This window comes from Thrips palmi, unplaced genomic scaffold (genome assembly GCF_012932325.1).
Source record: "Thrips palmi isolate BJ-2018 unplaced genomic scaffold, TpBJ-2018v1 HiC_scaffold_6, whole genome shotgun sequence".
Lineage (NCBI taxonomy): Eukaryota > Metazoa > Arthropoda > Insecta > Thysanoptera > Thripidae > Thrips > Thrips palmi.
The window spans coordinates 2,096,757-2,116,312 of record NW_023144633.1 but is presented as its reverse complement, the minus strand read 5'-3'; the positions used below and the strand labels follow the sequence as shown (position 1 = coordinate 2,116,312).

At 40.7% G+C, this 19,556-nt stretch overlaps 6 protein-coding genes across 7 annotated transcripts; 4 read left to right on the top strand and 2 right to left on the bottom strand.

The window, feature by feature from the left end:
• Positions 1 to 115: 115 nt before the first annotated feature.
• On the top strand, positions 116 to 1,610 carry LOC117651596 (39S ribosomal protein L16, mitochondrial). Its single transcript, XM_034395745.1, has 6 exons — positions 116 to 278; positions 472 to 543; positions 642 to 799; positions 875 to 1,006; positions 1,079 to 1,189; positions 1,261 to 1,610. The coding sequence occupies exons 1-6, from the start codon at positions 215 to 217 to the stop codon at positions 1,474 to 1,476; spliced, it is 753 nt and encodes a 250-aa protein (XP_034251636.1). The 5' UTR covers positions 116 to 214; the 3' UTR covers positions 1,477 to 1,610.
• LOC117651598 (dynactin subunit 5) lies at positions 1,601 to 2,768 on the bottom strand. The gene is made up of 4 exons (XM_034395747.1): positions 2,556 to 2,768; positions 2,197 to 2,384; positions 2,010 to 2,121; positions 1,601 to 1,936 (listed from the first exon to the last, which is right to left on the bottom strand). Exons 1-4 carry the CDS (start codon positions 2,601 to 2,603, stop codon positions 1,739 to 1,741), a joined length of 546 nt encoding a protein of 181 aa, XP_034251638.1. The 5' UTR covers positions 2,604 to 2,768; the 3' UTR covers positions 1,601 to 1,738.
• A 13-nt stretch (positions 2,769 to 2,781) lies between these two features.
• Positions 2,782 to 4,324, top strand: LOC117651594 (ribonuclease H2 subunit A). Its single transcript, XM_034395742.1, has 6 exons — positions 2,782 to 3,046; positions 3,132 to 3,330; positions 3,431 to 3,557; positions 3,648 to 3,834; positions 3,909 to 4,032; positions 4,110 to 4,324. Exons 1-6 carry the CDS (start codon positions 2,887 to 2,889, stop codon positions 4,246 to 4,248), a joined length of 936 nt encoding a protein of 311 aa, XP_034251633.1. The 5' UTR covers positions 2,782 to 2,886; the 3' UTR covers positions 4,249 to 4,324.
• A 325-nt stretch (positions 4,325 to 4,649) lies between these two features.
• LOC117652067 (target of rapamycin complex subunit lst8) lies at positions 4,650 to 6,496 on the top strand. The gene is made up of 8 exons (XM_034396715.1): positions 4,650 to 4,868; positions 4,997 to 5,131; positions 5,241 to 5,292; positions 5,364 to 5,526; positions 5,620 to 5,770; positions 5,849 to 6,051; positions 6,127 to 6,269; positions 6,344 to 6,496. Exons 2-8 carry the CDS (start codon positions 4,997 to 4,999, stop codon positions 6,463 to 6,465), a joined length of 969 nt encoding a protein of 322 aa, XP_034252606.1. The 5' UTR covers positions 4,650 to 4,868; the 3' UTR covers positions 6,466 to 6,496.
• A 767-nt stretch (positions 6,497 to 7,263) lies between these two features.
• LOC117652066 lies at positions 7,264 to 10,845 on the top strand. 2 transcript variants are annotated; one of them, XM_034396714.1, is made up of 13 exons: positions 7,264 to 7,973; positions 8,066 to 8,197; positions 8,270 to 8,323; positions 8,397 to 8,517; positions 8,636 to 8,847; positions 8,959 to 9,081; positions 9,175 to 9,333; positions 9,414 to 9,698; positions 9,806 to 9,978; positions 10,062 to 10,198; positions 10,287 to 10,406; positions 10,497 to 10,602; positions 10,682 to 10,845. In XM_034396714.1, exons 1-13 carry the CDS (start codon positions 7,917 to 7,919, stop codon positions 10,785 to 10,787), a joined length of 1,785 nt encoding a protein of 594 aa, XP_034252605.1. In that variant the 5' UTR covers positions 7,264 to 7,916; the 3' UTR covers positions 10,788 to 10,845. The 2 variants fall into 2 exon arrangements, with proteins under 2 accessions (XP_034252605.1, XP_034252603.1); XM_034396712.1 differs by having other exon boundaries at positions 8,630 to 8,847.
• On the bottom strand, positions 10,832 to 17,610 carry LOC117652064 (E3 ubiquitin-protein ligase Bre1). Its single transcript, XM_034396702.1, is given in 18 exon segments — positions 10,832 to 12,586; positions 12,668 to 12,762; positions 12,852 to 13,044; positions 13,139 to 13,397; positions 13,399 to 13,517; positions 13,606 to 13,759; positions 13,845 to 13,999; positions 14,078 to 14,197; positions 14,275 to 14,460; positions 14,557 to 14,814; positions 14,931 to 15,104; positions 15,196 to 15,321; positions 15,399 to 15,641; positions 15,723 to 15,844; positions 15,936 to 16,124; positions 16,205 to 16,391; positions 16,470 to 16,643; positions 17,364 to 17,610. Coding segments are annotated over 17 exon segments (3,012 nt in total). The 5' UTR covers positions 16,620 to 16,643; positions 17,364 to 17,610; the 3' UTR covers positions 10,832 to 12,304.
• Between the last annotated feature and the right edge of the window lie 1,946 nt (positions 17,611 to 19,556).

Sequence of the window (19,556 nt, the reverse complement as noted above, 5' to 3'; positions counted from 1 at the left end):
TTGAACTAAAAAGTTTTAAAAATTTTTTAATTTAAATTGGTTAAAGTTGATACCTTAATCATGAATCCTGAACACTTCTGGATTAATCCATTTTTACGCCTCGGATGGTGCTCCTGTCGATATCCTTCATCCCCCTCCCACCACCTCCGCATGTTTTGGTTGGACACTTAACCTAAATTACAATTGGTTTATTTGAAACACAAAAACTACAAAAATGTTATCATTACTCCGGGGCGTTTTCCAAACGCTTCAAATTCAAGGGCCTTTGATAAGGAATGGTAAGTTTCCTGTTTACGGCGATAATAAGTAACCAAAAACCTATGTAAACTGTCTGCTAGTGAATATTTTTCAAACTGTCTGCTAATTCAAAACCTTGGGCACTTTAAACGATTCTCTCAAAGCATAAGGTCGAGCTGGATGTTCCCATTCTAGATTGTTTAATCGAAATGTTCGCAATTGCTTTCTTTTCAGGGCGGAATGCGTTGTCGACAAGCACAACACTTCAGAAAAAGAATTATCTGCAGGAACCCGAGGATTATTCTGGTAAGCCAAAGAGATTAAATTTTTCAAGTAAAGTCTTTAGTTTTACTTTTCAGAAAAAATAAAGTCTGGTCTCTTATAATTACTTATTTGATGTTCAGATATTAATCTACCTGAAAAACCTAAGCTCCGAGTTATGATGAAAGTGCCACACGCTCTTCCCAACCAAAAGCACCGCAAGATGAAGAAAAGTCTCCATCTCATAAGAGGTCCAGAGCCAGTACACAATGCTTTACTACATGAGCAGTATGGTATCAGGGTACGTAGTATGGCTTCTATCTCTGTACTGGTGAGAAAATGAATGACTGAATGAATCAACATTTTCAACTTCCAGGCTTTGTGTGGTGGAAGATTGAGGTATGGTCACATGGAAATGATCCGACTAACTGTAGGCCGAAAGCTTGATGCCTCAAGAATGTTTGCCATTTGGAGAATAGATGATCCATGGCAACCTATTTCCAAAATGGTATGTTTTCCTTGGTAGTAAGTCTAGAATGCTTCATTCAATGACTCATTGATTTCAACTGGTTGTTCCTAGGGTATTGGCAAGCGTCATGGAGGAGGTAAAGGACCCATTGATCATTATGTCACACCCATTAAGGAAGGGCGAATCATCATTGAAGTCGGAGGGAAGTGTAGTTATGAAGAGGTAAGGTATTTCTTTGTGAGAATATGCAACTGTTACATTTAAATTTTTAACTTCCATTTCAACATTTTAAGGTGAAACCCTGGCTGGAGCAAATAGCTAGATTGTTACCTTTCAAAGCAGAGGCTGTAGACATGAAAACAATATTAGCCAAGAAGAAGCTTGAAGAACTAGAAGAAAAGAGAAACATCAATCCAATTACATACAAATATTTACTTATGAATAGAATGGTCGGTACTCAAAATTGGGCCGGACCTACTGAAAAAGAATATTTTGGAAAATATGTGTAACTATGGTAGTAATATTCTTTTTTGTTACATTTTATTGGTCCTTACTGTTGGGAAGTAACAAATTCTAATGCTATTTAAATGTGGCACAACCAGAGCTTTTCTCAAGTAAAATAAATGTACATAGTTAAAGTTCAGTATTTTATTTATAATTTAACACAAGACATAAAAGTTATTTCACAATGAAGCTTGCTGAGTGACTCACAAGAAGATCACCAACAACATAACAAAACAAGGAAGGGAGTACAAAACAATAGCAAATTCATTATTGAGGAGCTGGAACAAAATGCTCATAATAGTTCCTTGTTAAATCTACCATCAATTCCTGAGTGCATTCAGGCATCTCTCCCACACAAACACCAGGTGATCCAGCATACCGTGCAAAAGAGGGTACAACTGTTTCTGGGGGAAGTACAGAGTTATCTTCGATGTAACAGCAATCTTTGAGCACACAGCGCCGTCCCTTTAGAAAAAGAAGAAAGGATTAAGTGAAAAAAGAATCAGAAAGGGAAATAAGAAATAAATTTATCACTTACAATAACAACATTGTTTCCTATGTAGACATAAGATCCCACCATGGCTGCACTAACAACAGAATTTTCACCAACAAAAACGTGATCTCCCATGAATAAGGGGAAGAAAGCAACACTTTAAGGGAAGAAACAGAAACAAATTATTAGATGTACGAAATAATTTGAAAGAAACATTAACAAGTAACCTTACCCTTTGCTGAACTTTTTAAACGGCGGTCTCAGTACAGCTCTCTTACTAATAATGCAGTACCTTCCAGTTCGTACATTGGCCAGATCACCGCGGATAATGGCATCTGATTGAACTATAACCTTCCCATGAAGCACAATGTTTTGGGAACCACAAAGAACGGTCTGACGACTGACTTTGTTGCCGGATGCCTGCAAGCCAAAAATCAGCTTTAGATTAATTTGAAGAATATAGTGTGATGTCGATTCCAATTGATAGAAACTCAGCAGAAGGATGCAAGAGAACTGTATACATAATGATCTCAAACAACAGAGCTCTAAAAATTATTTTAGAAACATTGAAGGTAGTGAATGTAACCTCACCGTTTCAACATATTCAGCTTTGTTGTAGTGAATGTCTTGGAGTTCCATTGTTGTCAATACTTTGAAAACCTTCCTTTTAAAAGGTCAAATGACAGCTTACAAACCCATAAACGTTTTATTCAAAATAGCAGTCTTGGTAAGTTTTGACAGATCCAGATCAACAAAACTTGACTATTCGTAAGGTTCCTGTTCGTACGATAGAAAAGTGCCAATAATCCGTCTCTTCTTCTGCTATTCGCAGTACGGAGTTCAACTCAAAGAAAACGCGGGAGACAGCGATTGGTCAAACCTTGTTTGTGTTATCAAAATTAGATATTTTTTTAAACCTACAATGGAGGATTCTAGTGTCAGTTGTGCTGAGCATTTAGCACAGTACTTTTCTGAAAAAGATAACTCCGAAAATGTTGTGTTATCTTCTGTTGTTCCCGAAATTTGTAAAACTGAGAAATGTTGTTTGGGTGTCGACGAAGCCGGCCGAGGTCCTGTTCTAGGTTAGTCAATATTTAGCCTGAAAGAACGTCTCTTTTGAATGAAAAATGGATCGATGTGTCTGAATGTGCTCTCTTAATTTTTCAGGTCCTATGGTGTATGGTGTGGCGTACTGCCCTCTTGATAAGTCAGACGCCCTTAAGAAATTGGGCTGTGCCGACTCCAAGGTTTTAACAGAAGAGAAACGGGAAGAACTTTTTGGAAAATTATGTGAAGGGAAAGATTATGTCGGTTGGTCTGTGGAAGTTATTGCTCCCAATAGCATTTGTAATAGTATGTTACGAAGGTACTGGTATTTTTCTCTTGCAGCTTTGACTCTGGTATTTCCTTAAATATCAAACCTCATATACTCAGATGTTTCTGTTTTGTATCTCATGTTTCTGTAGGCAAAAGTACTCGCTCAACCAGGTATCACATGACTCAGCGATAGGCCTCATCAAAAAAGCTGTCGAAGCTGGTGTGAACATTTCTGAGGTGTATGTGGACACTGTGGGTCCAGCAGACAAATATCAGGTGACGCACTTGTTTGCTTAACAAACTATTATTAGTAATGTAATTTTCTGTGCTGAACAAACACAGTATCATTCCTTTTGAAATTTTCAGGAAAAGTTGTCTAAGATATTTCCAGACTTCAAAATTACTGTTGCTAGCAAAGCGGACGCTACCTATCCCTGCGTTAGTGCTGCTAGTATATGTGCTAAAGTGTCTCGAGATAGAGCATTGCAGGTCTGGAAATTTGAAGATGGCATTGACAAGCCTGCTGAAGGATGGGGCAGTGGATATCCAAATGGTATGTCTGCTTTGACATTATTGTTTTTATATTGTTCAAATAATGCCCTTTTTATAATTTTTTATTTTCACTAGATCCAGTGACAAAGAAATTCCTTCAGCAAAATATTGATCCTATTTTTGGATTCCCTCATATGGTGAGGATGAGTTGGTCGACAGCAGATAAAATTTTAGAAAGTTCAGCCACAACTGTGGAATGGTAAGTGCCATTTTTTTTTTGTTATGAGGGTTTTTGTCTTCAAATAATTTTAATGGGTTCCGCTAATTTTGTGACAGGGAGGAAGAAGATGAAGAAGCATCACCTGGTACTCCATCAATCACATCGTTTTTTGGTTCTTCCAAGACAAAGAAAAGCAGGACTCAACATCCTTTCTTTAAGGAAAGAAACTTGGCACCAACTGCTTCACTTAATTGAGGAACATATTTGTGCCTCTTAATGTTATTTGTGACATATAATCTTTCTTCCGTAATAAATTTCGTGTCAGTATCAATCTTGTCTGAGAAGTTTTCTACATTGCCAGAAAAACATATCCGCCACAATCACCCAATCAAGTGGACGGAGCGCGGACACATTTGAACGTAGCGCGCTCAAGTGTGCCGCAGGGCTGCCAATGTTAAAAAAGTACAAAATTTCTGAGTTTCCATTTTAGCTTTGAGACGCTAAGAACTACCGTATCAACTTTCTTTATTCATGCTTCCTTTCAATATTGCTTATTAATAATTGGGATGCCTCTTCGTTCATGTTACCTCTTGAGATATAAAAAGTTAAGTGCGGTGGAGTGGCGGGGTGGGCGGGTATAGAGGGGAGGGGAGGGGAAGAGCCGGGGGAAATCATAACCTGGCTGGCTTTATTTGTGATAAGAAACAGCTGATTAGAAGTAAACAGCTCGTTAAAGAGTTACACGGACTGAAAAATTACAGTCATAATAATACGCATTCAGTGTTTTATCGACGGTTCTTTCCTGTTTTTACTTATCTTTGTTTTGGAAAGCTGATTTTATTTATCAACACTGTTTATTTTTGTTCGGGCTTCAGGTTAGTTTTTCTTTGATAGGTGTCTATATTTGGCATGGCGTTTTATCTTTCTTGACAATAAATTCAAGTGGTTCTTTCCTTGAAAATAACTAACAAGCTTTCGTGCCTATTTTTTTTTTTTTTTTCAGATGACCATTACTATGACTTCTGACACATCGCCTAGTGAACAGGTTATTTTAGCGACTGGGGGATATGACCACACAATTAAATTGTGGCAAGCCCACACTGGAATATGTCAACGAACAGCACAGCACACGGAATCTGTATCCTTTATATTGTTTTGTACTGCAACAAATGCCCTTGCACCTCCTCTACTCTATAGTTGACAAGAAAAGTAAAATATTTGTTATCTCCCTTAACTTTTGAGTTCAGCAAGTGAATGCTCTTGATATAACTCCAGACAAGCAACATATCGCAGCAGCAGGTAATTTTTTGCATTGTTAGACTGAGATTATTTCCTTGTCCCAGGACTATGTTTCTATTCTTATATTACAGGATATACACGTATTCGAATGTATGATCTGGCCTCTAACAATCCAAGTCCAGTTGTCAACTATGAAGGGCTCTCCAAAAATGTTACTAGTGTTGGATTTCAAGAAGAGGGTAAATGGATGTACACTGGAGGAGAAGACCTCAGTGCCCGTATATGGGACTTAAGGTGATTGTTTCAAATATCATGGTGCAGTTATGCACATCATCATCATGTGTAAGTGTTAGGGGGACTATCGTGGTACTCTTCTTTCCTGTGTAGGTCTCGAACACTCCAGTGCCAGAGAATATTTCAAGTATCTGCCCCAGTCAACTGTGTCTGTCTGCATCCTAATCAATCAGAACTTGTTGTTGGTGATCAAAGTGGAGTTATCCATCTCTGGGATCTGAAGACAGACCACAATGAACAGTTGGTAGGGACTGGCTTATTGCTCAACATTCCATTTCCTTAGCAGCAATTGTTCATCTTAAATATTAATGCATACTTACAGATTCCTGAAGCAGATGCTTCAATTCAAAGTATTGCTATGGACCCCCTAGGGAACCTCATGGCAGCTGTTAATAACAAAGGCCGATGTTTCATATGGAGCCTTAGTGGTGGTGGTTCTCAAGAACCAACTAAACTCAACCCGTGCCATAAGATAGAAGCTCATCCCAAGTTCGCACTTAAATGTGCCTTCAGTCCAGATTCTTCGTAAGACAGGTTTTCTTAGTTGCCGTTGAGAAAGTTTGCCACAAGGCATCAAGTCCCTGTTTATTTTCTAATCAGGCTCCTGGTGACAACATCTGCTGATCAGTCTGCCAGAGTATGGCGCACAAGTGACTTTACATTGCAAACAGAGCTCAAGCAAGAGGGGCAGAGGTGGGTCTGGGATGCGGCATTTAGTGCAGATTCGCAGTACATAGTAACAGGTAAAGAAGACTTATCATTTTGTATAGTTTAAATTTTTGAAATAGTTTGCATAAATTTGGTTATCTAATTTCAGCATCTTCTGATGGTATAGCCCGGCTGTGGAATATAGAGAAAGGCACTGTAGAAAGGGAATACAGCGGCCACAGTAAGGCAATAACGTCTCTTGCATTCCGAGACCAAATTGTAAATCCTTAAATAAAGCCCCTTGAACCATTCATTTGTTAAATCCAAAACCTATTCATTTACGTTGCTGTTAGACTGAAGACATTTACAAGAGAGGTAGTATGAAGAACACAGTTCTTTAAGAATTTCAATACATTTTTATTTCTTAAATTTCAAACAGGGTCATAAATAATACATTAAGCATGTTAAATTCTAAAGAACTAAGAACACAAACTATCAGTGGTAACACAAATTAAATAACGTCAGAATAAAGTAAGAGTCATTTTCACAGCCTGGCAGTAGCAGGCAGTCATGTCATAAAAATGTGGTGCAGGTCCAGTACCACCCATCTGCCAACGGTTGACTTCCACTTGTGCCTGTAAGAGACAAATTTTAATTGAAGTGGCACCTTATTAATGCCGTGGAGGAGCAGGATTATAAGGTAGAAGAGAATCGGAACAGCCTTTCAATCAATAATTGACACAACTAATTGTGGTGAAACAAACTGACGGTGAATGTGATTGAACAATAGTCATAGAAAAATGCCCTAGTTGAGTGTCCTTTACGGTTTTTAAAAGAATAGAAGCGACTTTAGAGAAGACTGCGTACAGGTGCTTACCTTAAATTTACAGCAGAAAAAATTGGCGTCGAGAGGAGAGTTAGTCATCGTCGTCGTCATCTTCGACCACGAACAAATCATGTTCTTCTAGGAAGTTGGCAAATGCCCTGCTGAAGGATGCGCCAGTCAAAATGCCCGCATTGGCAACGAAGAAAGACCCTACGAACGAGAACGAATGCGTCTTCGGCTTGGGGAGAACGCGGCCACTTCTGGTTGTAGTCTTTGTTCTTTGGATTTGCATTTCAACGGGTTTAGCTTTAAAAATACTAGCGGATCGCATAAAACCAGATGCTACTCGTGTCGCCATTTCTGACTGCTAACTGACTGTCTGTCTGCCGTCTGCCGTCTGCTGTCTTCCCACTCCACCCCGCCCCCCACTGCAGTCTTTCTGCTAACAGCTGACGAGCGGCTTTCGAGCTTGTTGGTACCACACTACCCTTTTGGCAGAACCACGATAAAAGATGTAAACAAGCTAAACATGATAATCTATAATCGTCAAAAATCATAGGCCACGAGAAGTTTATGCCACAGTTCACAAAAAGTCGGCTTTTTTTAATTTTGACGGCAAATACAGCAGCTGTTTTCGCCTTGTGGGTTGGTTTTACAAACGCAATTCATTTCGGCTACTGTGATTGGTTGGTGGAAGTGACTGCAATAACCAATGAAATCTAACGTCAAAGCAAACCTAACCCTCTCATTTGTTTGTTTTGAACGTTTCAAATTTTTTCCCCGCTGCTGTCTATCGGCTACTGTTTAATTTAGCGATATCTGCTGTTTACCAATGATCTTTTCCTCCTTCTCTGTTTCCAAATGATAGCTTTTGCTGAACGATAAATTGCTTTTATTTTAAGACATTTTGTACAATATGGAAATCAACAGTAATTGCACTGCAAATGCAATTTCAGAACCTTTCAAATTTAAGGTTTGTTGCTCTCATAAGTTCTTCAATAATTTTAAGGTCTTTTGACTTTGACTCATTTCGCCAAAATTATATTTTTTTTATTTCTTTCCCAGTATGTAGCAGAGGAGGAACTTTTGCGCATCGTTCGTAAAGTTCGCAGGGAAAAACAGAAGGAGAGAGATGCATTACTGTGGAAACGATTTGTTGAGGATAGGGATAAGATTGCCGTGCCCGAAAACAATCAGGTATGTTCGGATCCATCCTTTCACATGATTGTATTGAACTATGTTGTGTTCAAGATTAACATTTTTAAACAGGACAGTGATCAAAAGCTGGAGTGTCAACCATCGTCTTGCTGTCATTGTAAAGAGGTATGTAGAGCAAGCTTGAAGAAAGCAGAGCTTTGAGGAATCACTGATGATTGCTGTTTAATTTTCATCCCAGATTAATGCTGCAGATGAAAAAGATATTACCAGAACCTCAGCCCCTATCGAGTTTGGGCCGGAAAGCATTCCCTCTGAAATAGAAGGTCCTCGCTTGCCATTTAAACGGCCAGTTCCTACAGGTAAAGTGTAAAGGCTTTCCTTACATAGCTCAGTTGGATTTCAGCCAGTGTCTTCAATTCAATTTCAGTTAAATTGTTGTAATTTGATGAACTTCTGACCGATATCATTTAGTTACAGACGGAGGGGCAAATGTTCAAGAAACCGGAACTCTTCAGCGGATAGTTTTACTTCGACAACGAATAAGCATTGCTTTAGACAGTATCACAGGAATGATTCAGTGCCAGCCTGCGGAGCCTGATGGACCAGATGACTTAGAGAGAAGAAAAACTCGCCTTAATGAATTTCTTTCCAGATTTTCCCGCAATTATCTCTTCCAGTTTCAGAGACAGGTGATTGCCTCATTTAGTCTTTCTCATGCTTCCACCAAAACATCTATGATACACATGTTTTGATTGTAAACCTACTTTTGTAAAATTGTCTTCAAGTTTTGTCTTGTCCAGGTGGCTGAACTGCGTAAGCATGTTGCTTGTGCATCCACAGAAACACCAGGGCGACATACTGAACTCCAGGCTTTGATGCAAAAACTAGTTTCTGCTCACCAAACAGCAGTACAAAGCCTACAGGTAAATTCCTTCTCCTAGTATAGCCCCTGTTCTACATATTTTTTCTATTTTGTTCCAAAAGTCAAAACCTAAAAATAATTCAACTTTTTGAAGGCTTATCTGACACAAATACCTTCTTCACTGCAAGGCTTGAACATATTTGGCAAGCTAAGAACCCTTTTGCACCATCTTTGTGACCTCAGTTCATTGAAGAGCCAGCTTGACATTCATGCTGGAATAATTGAAGGGTTTGAAGATACAGAGGAAACAGATGTAAGTAGGGTGTTTAAACCTTCTTGCTGCTTTTTAATAGACTACTCAAATTTAACGTTGTTCCTTTTCTTTAAAAAAAGGAAGTTTATTTGAAGTGCAAAGAACTTCTTCGAATGTTAGAGGAAAAACGAACTGAGCCTGAAGACATAAGCTTGAGTGCTCGTGCTAGCTCACCTCTTAGTGCTAGAGGGAGTCTGATGCCCAGGACCCAACAAGCTGTGTCACGCACAAATAATGGTATACATAGAGGTTCTTGGAAGCAAACTTCCTCCTACTTAGCTCGTGCTAAATTCGGCCCTCCATCTTCAGTTCGTAGTAGTGTGAGTGCACATGTCTCGTCAAGAGGTCGCAATTCACATAAAGAGGTAAATTGTAGATTTTTAGAATTTGCAAAACAAAATCGTTTTTCCATCTACCACACTGTAGCATATTTTTATCCTCCATTCATTGACTAGTGTTTATTTTATTTTAGAAAAAGCAGAAAGATACTCAGATTTATAACTGTTGTAACTCTGAGCTGAAAGAGATCATAACTCACATGCATGATGTGCTTTGTAATAAGGTTGTTGCCAAGAAAAAGAAGAAAAGCAGGCATGTCAAGTCGATTGATGGGAAGAGAAAATCAAGTGATCCTAAGAAGCCCCTGTAAGTCAGTGATTTAATATGATAATTCAACAAAGATCTAATCAACTCAAAGGTTATATTCAAAGGTTTTTTTTTTTTTTCAGGACTCAAGTTCAAAATCTGTCAAACAATGTGCAATTGGTCATCACACAACATTGTGATAGTGATACAGAAGGTTACAGAGATGCTGCAACAGATACTGCTGACTTCACTGATAATAAAAGGTCCCCGCACTTTGAGGGTAAGTTACATTTCTTAAGGACAGGCTTTTTTCATTGAGTCTTTGTTTGCCAGAGGATTGTTCAGAGAATTCCTTGTTCTAATTTCAGGAGACTTGAGAAAATCAAAGAGAGTTGGATGGGCAACTGCTCCTCCATCTTTGACTGGAATATCAAATGACAACGCTACTCCAGGTTCAGATGAGGTGTTGACCAATTTGCCTGATCCTAGTAAGTTGTCACCCTTTGTTTTTACTGTATCATTTGTATTGATTTATTTGTATTATTTGTATTAATTTATTTTCCTTTGGCTGGTTTTAGATGTCCCCATTTCAGGACTTCGTAAAGGGCCCATACACAACATCTTGAATTACAGGCAAAGATTTTCTGAATATAATTCACAAGTCCAGAGCCCATTTATTCAGAGGTAATGTCGACATTGGGTAATTAATGCATTAAGTACTACCCAGATCAAACAATTACAGTACTTGTATCTTTCATTTTAGGTTGTGTGAGGATATCATAGATGGAGTATTTCAAGAAATTTCTGAAGAGTTAGAACCAAGCTTTTTACTTGAAAAAATGTATCATTTGGAATTTAAAGATGTGTAGAGCTAACAAATGTACATTTGGAGCTGTAATTTCAAATAAACACATTTTTCATTATGTACTCACTGCTTTTATTCAACAGCATTAATTTTTGACATCAATCAAGAAGTTTCTTGTTTACACAAATTCTTACAAACTTTACAAGGACACACCAAGCTAAACCAATCCTAGCTTGAAACAGTCCATTTTCCCACACCAATTCTGAGGAAGATAGACTTGCAAAGAAGCCCATATAAAACAATATGAAAGTCAGTGTTCATAAAGATATTTTACAAGGCTTCTTCATAAAACATAATAGCACCAAACCTACATTATATAAACAAACCAGATGCAAATCTAGTGCTACCAAACGTTTCCCCCCAGTTCCCAGTCTTGATCTTAACAACATTTACATAGACACAACCACTTTCATTTACAAATATACAAAGACATAATTTTGAATATGAAATATCACAGTGCTTGGAGAATACTACTAGGTATGGAAAAATGGACTAACTATGACTCAGCCACTCCTTTACGCAACAATAATCAAAATACAAAATTCCAACTGTTGTATGAATAAATTGAAGTCCTCTTCCAGAGCTTTAGTGTAAGAACAACTGATTAAAGGTACACAGTTTAAAAGTAAATTATTTTGTTCCCTTCAAAGGCAATTTAGCTTGTACACTGCAGTAGAGAAATGTTGACTTGCAACCATGCAATCCAAAATCACAACCAATTTTTCTTATTTAATAATGATGTAAGTAATTTTGAAGGCTGGATAAGTAAGAGCTCACAATGTCAAAAAAAAACAACAAAACACGCAAAAAAAATCTATTAAAATCTTTAGGCAAGCTAATTTGTATCTTTATTATATGATTTAAGTATTTGTTTCTCCATGCCCTTCTACCAGTTATGTAGTCTATGAAATATTTAAGGAACAAAAAAGTTTTAAAATCACCTAAAAAGATACAGTAAATGCGATTTGTATCACAGAATCAAAGCTAATCTGACACAAGAGCCAATTTGCAATCCCTAAAATATTTATGAGGAGGAAAATATAGTGAATTATCAAAACCGTAGAAGGCAAAGGAAAACCAGTCCAGTAGCTAAGTGGGGGACGACTTATCAAGAATTATTTTGAGTGCCTCGCACATACAGGGCTTGCCCCGAGGTCAGCATCATTTCCATTAACAGAGCCATGATAAGAAAAAGACATAAAACAAAGAAAACTTTAGAAAAAAAATAATACTAAATAAGGGAGGATTTGGTCCTCTCAAAACCACCAATTGATAAGGTGAGGATCTGTCTTGGAAGACAATATCTTCATATTGTCAAAATATGTTAAGATATACACTCTCAACTCACCTAGTTACACATTCAGCCAAGGTCTAAACCTAAAATGATTACAAGTTGATGAATGACCTCTGCATGTTTCCAAATTATCTTGGCATAGTTTATCACAAAATATCAGATTACAACAGTAACCTGACGACAATTGGCTATGAAAATTTTCAAACACTCCTTACTTGCCTAGAATATTACGTCGATAGGTAAAGACGGTGATAATCATTAGCACCAAATGCAGCATTACATTTCGGACATTTTCGCTGCCTTGTTTCATATCTTGTTCTGAGACAATCCCAGCAGAAAACATGGAAACACTTAGAGAGAACTGCATCTTTGCGTTTAACTTTACAAGATGGGCATGTGAGAGTTTCTTTATATTCTCGAATTTCTTCTAACATAACTTCATCTAAAGTACCAGCAAGCTCAATCTTCTTCATGCGTTCTGCCTTGCGACGTAACTGAGCAATCTCTTCCTATAAGATAATAAAAAACAAGAATAACGTCAGCAATTGAACATTTAACAAAACCATCAAAACTTGAATTAGTAAACCCACCTGGAGTCTTTTGGTTTTGTACGCCTCAGCCTCTAGAGAGCTTGTTTTTTCAGTGACAACTTGCTGTGCCTCCTTCATTTGAGCATGGTACTTTTCTGAAAACAAATAAATAACAAGGTTGGTCAGTGCTTTCCCTCTTAATTATTATTTCAATGAATGGATTGCAATTGAAAGTTCTTCTCACCAAGATGCAGTTTTAGATCTGCAGCAGATTGTGCACTCTCAATGGCTTTTCGTTTGTGCATTTCCATAGCTTGCTGTCGGAGGGCTAACTCCTTCTCAACTGTTGCGAGAGAATTTTGGAGTATTCTTTCCTTTTCCTCTAATTTCCGGACGACTTGATTAGTAGCCTCTACTTGGGTAGTCATGGTCATCACCTATTTATTACATTTGAAAAAAAAAAAACAAAGAAACATGAGACACTTGCATATTGATGAAAAGAAATGTATCTCTTTAGCAAAGAAAGGGCACCTGTTCTTTTAGGACATCCTTTTCTTCTCTTGCTAATTTGTGTAATTGATTAGATTTAATTCGTTCAGTCATTAATTTAAAATTAGCATCATCCTTTTCTCTAAGTTGCTGGATAAGTCTTGAGTTTTGCTCCTGCATATCTTCAAAGGCCTGGCCTGTCACTTCCATTTCATTAAGTAATGCCTCTTCCTCCTGCAAAAATACAGTATTAAGCATAACAGAAAATGAGATGGAGTAGCTTAACATCAAAGGGGCATTTCTGTACCTGCTTGTGAGTAGCCAACTGCTTTTGAAGTTGATATCCCTGATCTTCCAGTTGCTTTATTTTACGCATAGCATCTTCATCTGCCAATTTCTTCCTGTCTTCACGTTTGCTTTCCTGTGAAAAAAATAGTTTAATTTCATTTTTACCTTAGATAAGAAACCAAACTTTGCTGCCAGCACCAGGCAAGTTGAAAAAAAATTACCTGAATTTTCTTAATTTGCTGTCTAAGCTCTTCAAGTTCAGCACGGTTCTTCTTTTCTTGAGCCATGAGCTGCACCTTGTCTCGTTGTTCTTTGCTAACACCTTTATACATGTCTAACAAAAGTTTCATTTCTTTCTGGTCGTTCAGGGCTTTCCTATTAATAAGAGCATACAATAAGAATAACTTGAGTCAAGTAATGGAATGCAAGAAAAGCAATGTTACCAGCGCAGGTTACTGACTTTAGCTGAGCACGAAGTTCTCGAACTTGCTCTGATTCTGGTCCTTTCATTTCCTTTGACCGGTGAGGATCACTTCCAGGTTCACATTTCATTTCTTTCTTCACGTCATTCACAACTCCAGGGGCTGGAGTGGAACTAGCATTTGTCTTAACCGGCTAAACAATATGAAAACATCATTAAGTAAATGTTTTAAATTCCATTGTTTGTAATAAATTCCTGTGAAAAAAACTTACCGTCTGACTTTGAGCTCCTTGCTGAGCCACTGCTCCCTGGCCTTGTTTGATGTCCTTATTATCTTTAGGGGACATGAGAGATGTATCCATGGATGGGTCCATCTCCACCTCATCTAACTGCTGCAGAGGAAAAAGCGAGACAAGATGAATTAAAGGTGCAAAGGCAAAGACATAAAATTAGAGGTGTCTCCACAAACCTCATTTTCATCTCCACTTCCTTCTTTCTTGATTGACATTGCTGGTTCTTCCTTGACATTGACAAGCTCAGAATTTCCTTCTTCTTCCTCCTTAACTGATGATTCGCTTGATGCACATTCCTGTTTTTCAGCTGCAGCTGCATGTTCTTCTAGCTTCTGCTGAAGATCCTCCACCTCCCTCTTCAACTAAAACAAAAGTATTAATTATTTTATCACTGAGTAAATAAGGTACAAACAACATGAGCAATTCCATCAGTAAATTAAGAAACCAAGTCTACACACCTTTGGAAGTTCACCATTTGCGTCTTTGTATTTGCGTTTGTATCGGTGAACCTCACCCTTCAGCTGCTGGTTGTGATTCTGGAGTGATGTAATTAGATGTCTCATTTCTCTGTTTATGGGCCCTGTTTGTTCATTTGCAGCCAAATTCTGTTCAAACTCAATGCGCAGCATTTCATACTCTTTTCGTAACTGAGCCAGAAGATCTTCTAACTGAATAACTTCTGTCCTAAGTTTCTTCTGAGCTAGCAGCTCTTCACTCTAAAAAGGCACAAATTCAATAATAAGAAAAATAAAGAAACATAAAACAAGTTGCCAAGTGACAATGGGCAAGAATATCACTAAAAGCAGCTTAAAATGCAGAAAAAGAAAATTACCTCCATCATTTCAATTTGTCGCAGGTGAGCATTTTTGCTGCCCTGCAATTGCTGCCTTGCTTCATCTAACTGGGTCTTTAACTGCATTGACTCATTGTACAGAACAGAGAATTGAGATTGAAGGCATTTGTATTCGGTTGTTTCAACTATTACACTCTCAGGAAGCTGCCTTATCTGTGAAATGAGGCACAAATTAAATTAAAAATAAGTTGGCCAATACAATGGTTGTATCTATTAATAAAACAAAAAGTTTCAAACCACTTACATCCATTTTTAATTTTTCAACTTCCTTCAGTGTGTCTCTATGCTGCATGTGGAGCTTATCTAATTCCTGTAAACGGTTGTTGGACATCTCGCGGAGTTCTTCACACTCTTTCTGCAAATCCTCACACTGAAATAAATAGGGTGATGGGATTAGGTTTGAGGCCAGTAGGCAAACATAATTAAATACTTGATAAAATAACTTACCTTCTTTTGAGACACGGTAGAGACAACATTCACTGGCTTGGGTTGAGAACTGCCTTCATTTACTTGCTGCTGTTGCATTTGCTGGTAAGTTTTAAGCTGTTCAATAGCATCTGCCAATGACGTTTCTAGTTTGTCATTCCTCTGTGAAAATTTTTGAACTTCATATTGCAAATCATCGATTTGGTTACGAAGCTCAGCAGCTTCTGTTTCTTTACCATTAACCTGGTCTTGAAGTTCAGCCAGCTGGAATTGTTAAAGTGACATTGTCAGTTCATGTATTCCTCACAGTCAAAGCAAATGATTTAAGTTGGCTCATAAACTCACCTTCAATGATATGTTATGGTACTTTTCATGAAGAGATGTGTTGAGAGCTTGAAGGTTTCGATTTTCTGCCTGAACCTCAATGTTGGCTTGTCGTATAGTTTCATCCATGCTGGGAGCTTCATCTGGGGAAAAAGAACATGGGCAGGTAGTTATCGGAGTACACAAATTAAAATAGAGGTTGAATGGAAAGAGACAAAACTTAAAGAAAATTACCTCCATCTAATTCTCCTTTCAATGCTAAGGTAATTTTCTCATTTCTTTGCTGTAAGCGGTCAAAAGCTTGAATGACCTTTGCAACAGCTCGCTTTGAGACTTGAACCCGATTTGCCAACTTTTCATCTAACTCTTCTTTGTCCCATGTTGACAACTGCATTAAAAATGAAGTAGTAGCTTCATTTTCATCTGAGAGAGTCCAAAAAATTAGCACCACATATTTCACAAACAAAATGAAGAGCAAAATTCAAGATTCAATTTTTTTTTACTTTTATTCTCAGACTCATCAGCAGTCTCTGCATCAAACCGTTGGAGGAGAACACGGATATCTTCATTTAACTGGTTCCAATATCTGTTAACTACGTTAAGCATAGCATCATCTTGAGTTTGACGTTTTTCAAGCTGCTCTATTCTTTGCCTTAGATCAGCCTCTGTTTTCTGACGCTGCTCAAGCCTCTGTAATAGATTGAAGAATCCTGTAGAGATGCTAAGTTCATGAACAGGAGATAAAACAGAATACTGACAAAAACCTACTTGAGCGAGCTTCTTATTTTGAAACTGAAGAACCTTCATGTCCATTTCTTCTAATGTTGATATTGGTCCAATACGCATTGGCTCAAATTGGACTTTCTTGATAGGTGGCTGCCCACTGCCATCACTATTATCTGCAGGTCGCTTCGACATTTTGACCAATTGAATTCACTGGACCTGCAAACATAAACTTATTAACATATTTCGGTCTAATCAATCTCAGCTACAGGGAGGTAAGTAGAGCTTATAAGAAACTAGACAAAATATTTGACTACACTAAAGTTAGTAGCATTCAGGACAAGAAAATTTAACAGAATAGAATAGTCAAAAATATCATTCATTAAATCATAACCTAACCTCAATGTAAACATAAGTTAAACTTTGATACTGATTTAAGTTTATTTGGGAAATTGCTGGACTTGTAAGCGCGATTCGGAATGGAAGCACTTCTAAAGGAGGTACTGAATGGACTTGGCGAAAACCGCCCCCAAACCCATCAAACCGGCAAAATTAGAAAAAATAGTTTTCGGTTTGAGAAATATTTCGGGGGTAGGTGGTGGTTTTCTGCAGGTAGGAGGGGCATTCGAGTGAAATGGGCATTCTTAGGGTGTGAAAGTTGTGCCCCAGATCACAGCATGCCAGATTCTGGATCTTTGGATCGGGAAAACCGCGGAATATCGGCAATATCGCGAAAAACGCCACGACTATTGTTTGTGAAAAGCTCTTGCCGGCACCCGCTAAGTTGCGGCAACAAAAAGCAAAACAGAGAGATCGTGGGTGAAATGGCCCTTCGAGAGGAATGTAACCCTCGAGGAAATAGGTCTAAGCAGAGTATTCTGAAAGGAAACAGAACATTAATTAACTAGAAATTTACAATAAACAGACAATTATACGTACTCTATTCGGATGAAAGACGTCAGAGGATTAGGCTATACTCTTCACATGAATATATCATGGCTAACTTTACGGGTGGAAAGTGATAAATTTAAACTGTAAAATGCTAGCATTCCAAAATTAGATTAACCAAAGTCTCCCAACCAGAAAAAAACTTCCTGAAAGTGAAAATTTGAAAAGAAGAATGCAAGCATCCGAGTTGAATGGCTGATGATGATGCTTCACCTTCCTGAGAATAATCAGTTTGCTTTGGACGACGGGCGACAGAGGGCGCTTGCGTCGCGTCTGCACTGCGAATACTCCACGGCGCGCTTGTCGCCGCGGCAACACTCAAATCTGTTCCCGACACGAACGCTTGCTCTCGTCCTCTCGTGGGATGATTAAATGTACCGATACGGCCTCAGTTTCAAGAGCAGGATAAGTGGGCGGAGACGCTACCTTCTTTTCCTAGAGCGCCTAGAGCGCCTGGAGCGCCTGGAGCGCCTGGAGGTGGGCAACCCATCCAACTTGACGCACTTCACGCACGCGGTGTGCTGAAGGGGCTGCCTGCCGCCAGGAGGCTCCTTCATCCTCACTGACTTGTGGGGAGGCAGTGTTCTCGACCTCGGCGACCTGCATCGGCTTCGAGCCTGCGAGGGAACCGAGGAAACATGGAAACGCCGACCTTTGTTGACGCGGCCGGCTGCTGGCCCATGGGGCCCATGGTGGCCCATGGCTGGCCTCTGCTGGCTGGCTAGACAATGCGAAGCATGCGAGGCGATTGCACGAGGCCGCTGCTCGCTGCACCGGTCAGTGGCAGCCTTGGCAGAGCACCGCAGTCTCTCTCGCACTCACTAGGGGCGTCCCATGAGTGCGAGAGAGACGGAGCGACGAAGCTGCCGTGCGTGTTGACAGATGCTGCGTTGTGCTGTGTGTCCACTGTGTGTGCGAAGGGCCGGTCGGTGACTCGACTGAATTAGAGCGCTATCGGACGTTCGCATCGCCGGAACGCGTTCGCTCCGTTCCGCGCGCCTTCGATGATACAATACAGATTGCTGCATGGGAGAAGAGGACGCACACTCCCGCTCACACACACAAACACACACACATGGTGGGCCGTATGATTGCGCGGGCCGGGCTGGTTTTGCTCTTGTTCTTCCGTGGTCCGTGGAAGCACGGGCTGACCGAGTGCCACAGATCAGAGACATCACAGATCCCCGGCGGCCGCGGACTGTCGCGGACCCCACAAGGCCCAACCGCTCTTCCCGTTAGACCCGGCGTCAGCCCGGCGTGACCAATCGCTAACGAGCGTCCTCGCGGTGCTCGCGGTCCTTCCCCGTCATCCTGGGACGCCCTGGGACGTCCTGGGACGCCACCGGCATGCGAGTCGCCTGACCGCGCGGCGCCTCCACCGCCTCCACACCGCCGGCCGGAACTCGGCCGGAACTCGGCCCGAACTCGGCCGGAACTCGGCCGGAACTCGGCCGGAAGGACGTCGCCATGATCCCGCTGTGGCTGGGGCACGAGCGCCACCGGTGCGCCGGGGCCGGCACGCTCGGCTCGCTCGCCGGACTGCGCAAGCGGCCCTGGGACCGCGTCTTTGCTTTGATCGTAAGTTCAGTGCGTGCACGACCCCCTGGAGCCCCCTGTCCTGCGCTAGGACCGCGCCCTTGCCTTGATTGTAAGTCCCAGTGCGTGCACGGAGCCGCCTGCCCTGACCCCTGCAGTGTGCTGGGCTGGGGTAGGTAGTCCGCCCCAGTCCAGGCTAGTCCAGGCCCACTGCCCGGTGCTCGCCGGTGCTGCATGTTTGCCTACCCCCCGGCCGGGCCGCGATCGAAGAGACGCCTCTCTGTCGCTGGCCAGGGCAGCCAGCCAGGCGTTACGTGGTTCGCGGACAAACACTCGGCTTGCCTACTGAACGATGATTGTCGGGGTGGTCGCGGGGGGGGGGGGATGTTTCGATCCAGCCGCAGGGGCGGGGGCGGGGCGGGGCGGGGCGGGGGGCCACCGTAAGCGGGGACGGCGGGCAACGGGAATCCTCGCGCACATGGCGGCGCATGGCGGCATGCGTTCCCATGACCCTCGTCATTCTTAATTGCACAGCGGCCAGCCAGCCGCCTGATTCCGAGAAATCGTTTCGTCACTCTGTCTCTCTCTCGCCCGCGCGGAGCGCCCCGCGAGTGCGACAGAGACAGGGCGACGAAACGATCCTTCGAA

Coding starts and splice junctions, on each gene's coding strand:
- LOC117651596 (XM_034395745.1), top strand. CDS start 215: ATGTTATCATTACTCCGGGGCGTTTTCCAAACGCTTCAAATTCAAGGG. Junction 800..874: donor ATGAGCAGTATGGTATCAGG/GTACGTAGTATG, acceptor TTCAACTTCCAG/GCTTTGTGTGGTGGAAGATT. Junction 1,007..1,078: donor GGCAACCTATTTCCAAAATG/GTATGTTTTCCT, acceptor GGTTGTTCCTAG/GGTATTGGCAAGCGTCATGG.
- LOC117651598 (XM_034395747.1), bottom strand. CDS start 2,603: ATGGAACTCCAAGACATTCACTACAACAAAGCTGAATATGTTGAAACG. Junction 2,122..2,196: donor TTTAAAAAGTTCAGCAAAGG/GTAAGGTTACTT, acceptor CTTCCCTTAAAG/TGTTGCTTTCTTCCCCTTAT. Junction 1,937..2,009: donor TAGGAAACAATGTTGTTATT/GTAAGTGATAAA, acceptor CTTTTTCTAAAG/GGACGGCGCTGTGTGCTCAA.
- LOC117652066 (XM_034396712.1), top strand. CDS start 7,917: ATGGAAATCAACAGTAATTGCACTGCAAATGCAATTTCAGAACCTTTC. Junction 8,518..8,629: donor TAAACGGCCAGTTCCTACAG/GTAAAGTGTAAA, acceptor GATATCATTTAG/TTACAGACGGAGGGGCAAAT. Junction 9,979..10,061: donor AGTGATCCTAAGAAGCCCCT/GTAAGTCAGTGA, acceptor TTTTTTTTTCAG/GACTCAAGTTCAAAATCTGT.
- LOC117651594 (XM_034395742.1), top strand. CDS start 2,887: ATGGAGGATTCTAGTGTCAGTTGTGCTGAGCATTTAGCACAGTACTTT. Junction 3,047..3,131: donor CGGCCGAGGTCCTGTTCTAG/GTTAGTCAATAT, acceptor TTAATTTTTCAG/GTCCTATGGTGTATGGTGTG. Junction 3,331..3,430: donor TGTAATAGTATGTTACGAAG/GTACTGGTATTT, acceptor ATGTTTCTGTAG/GCAAAAGTACTCGCTCAACC.
- LOC117652067 (XM_034396715.1), top strand. CDS start 4,997: ATGACCATTACTATGACTTCTGACACATCGCCTAGTGAACAGGTTATT. Junction 5,293..5,363: donor GCAACATATCGCAGCAGCAG/GTAATTTTTTGC, acceptor CTTATATTACAG/GATATACACGTATTCGAATG. Junction 5,771..5,848: donor CAGACCACAATGAACAGTTG/GTAGGGACTGGC, acceptor GCATACTTACAG/ATTCCTGAAGCAGATGCTTC.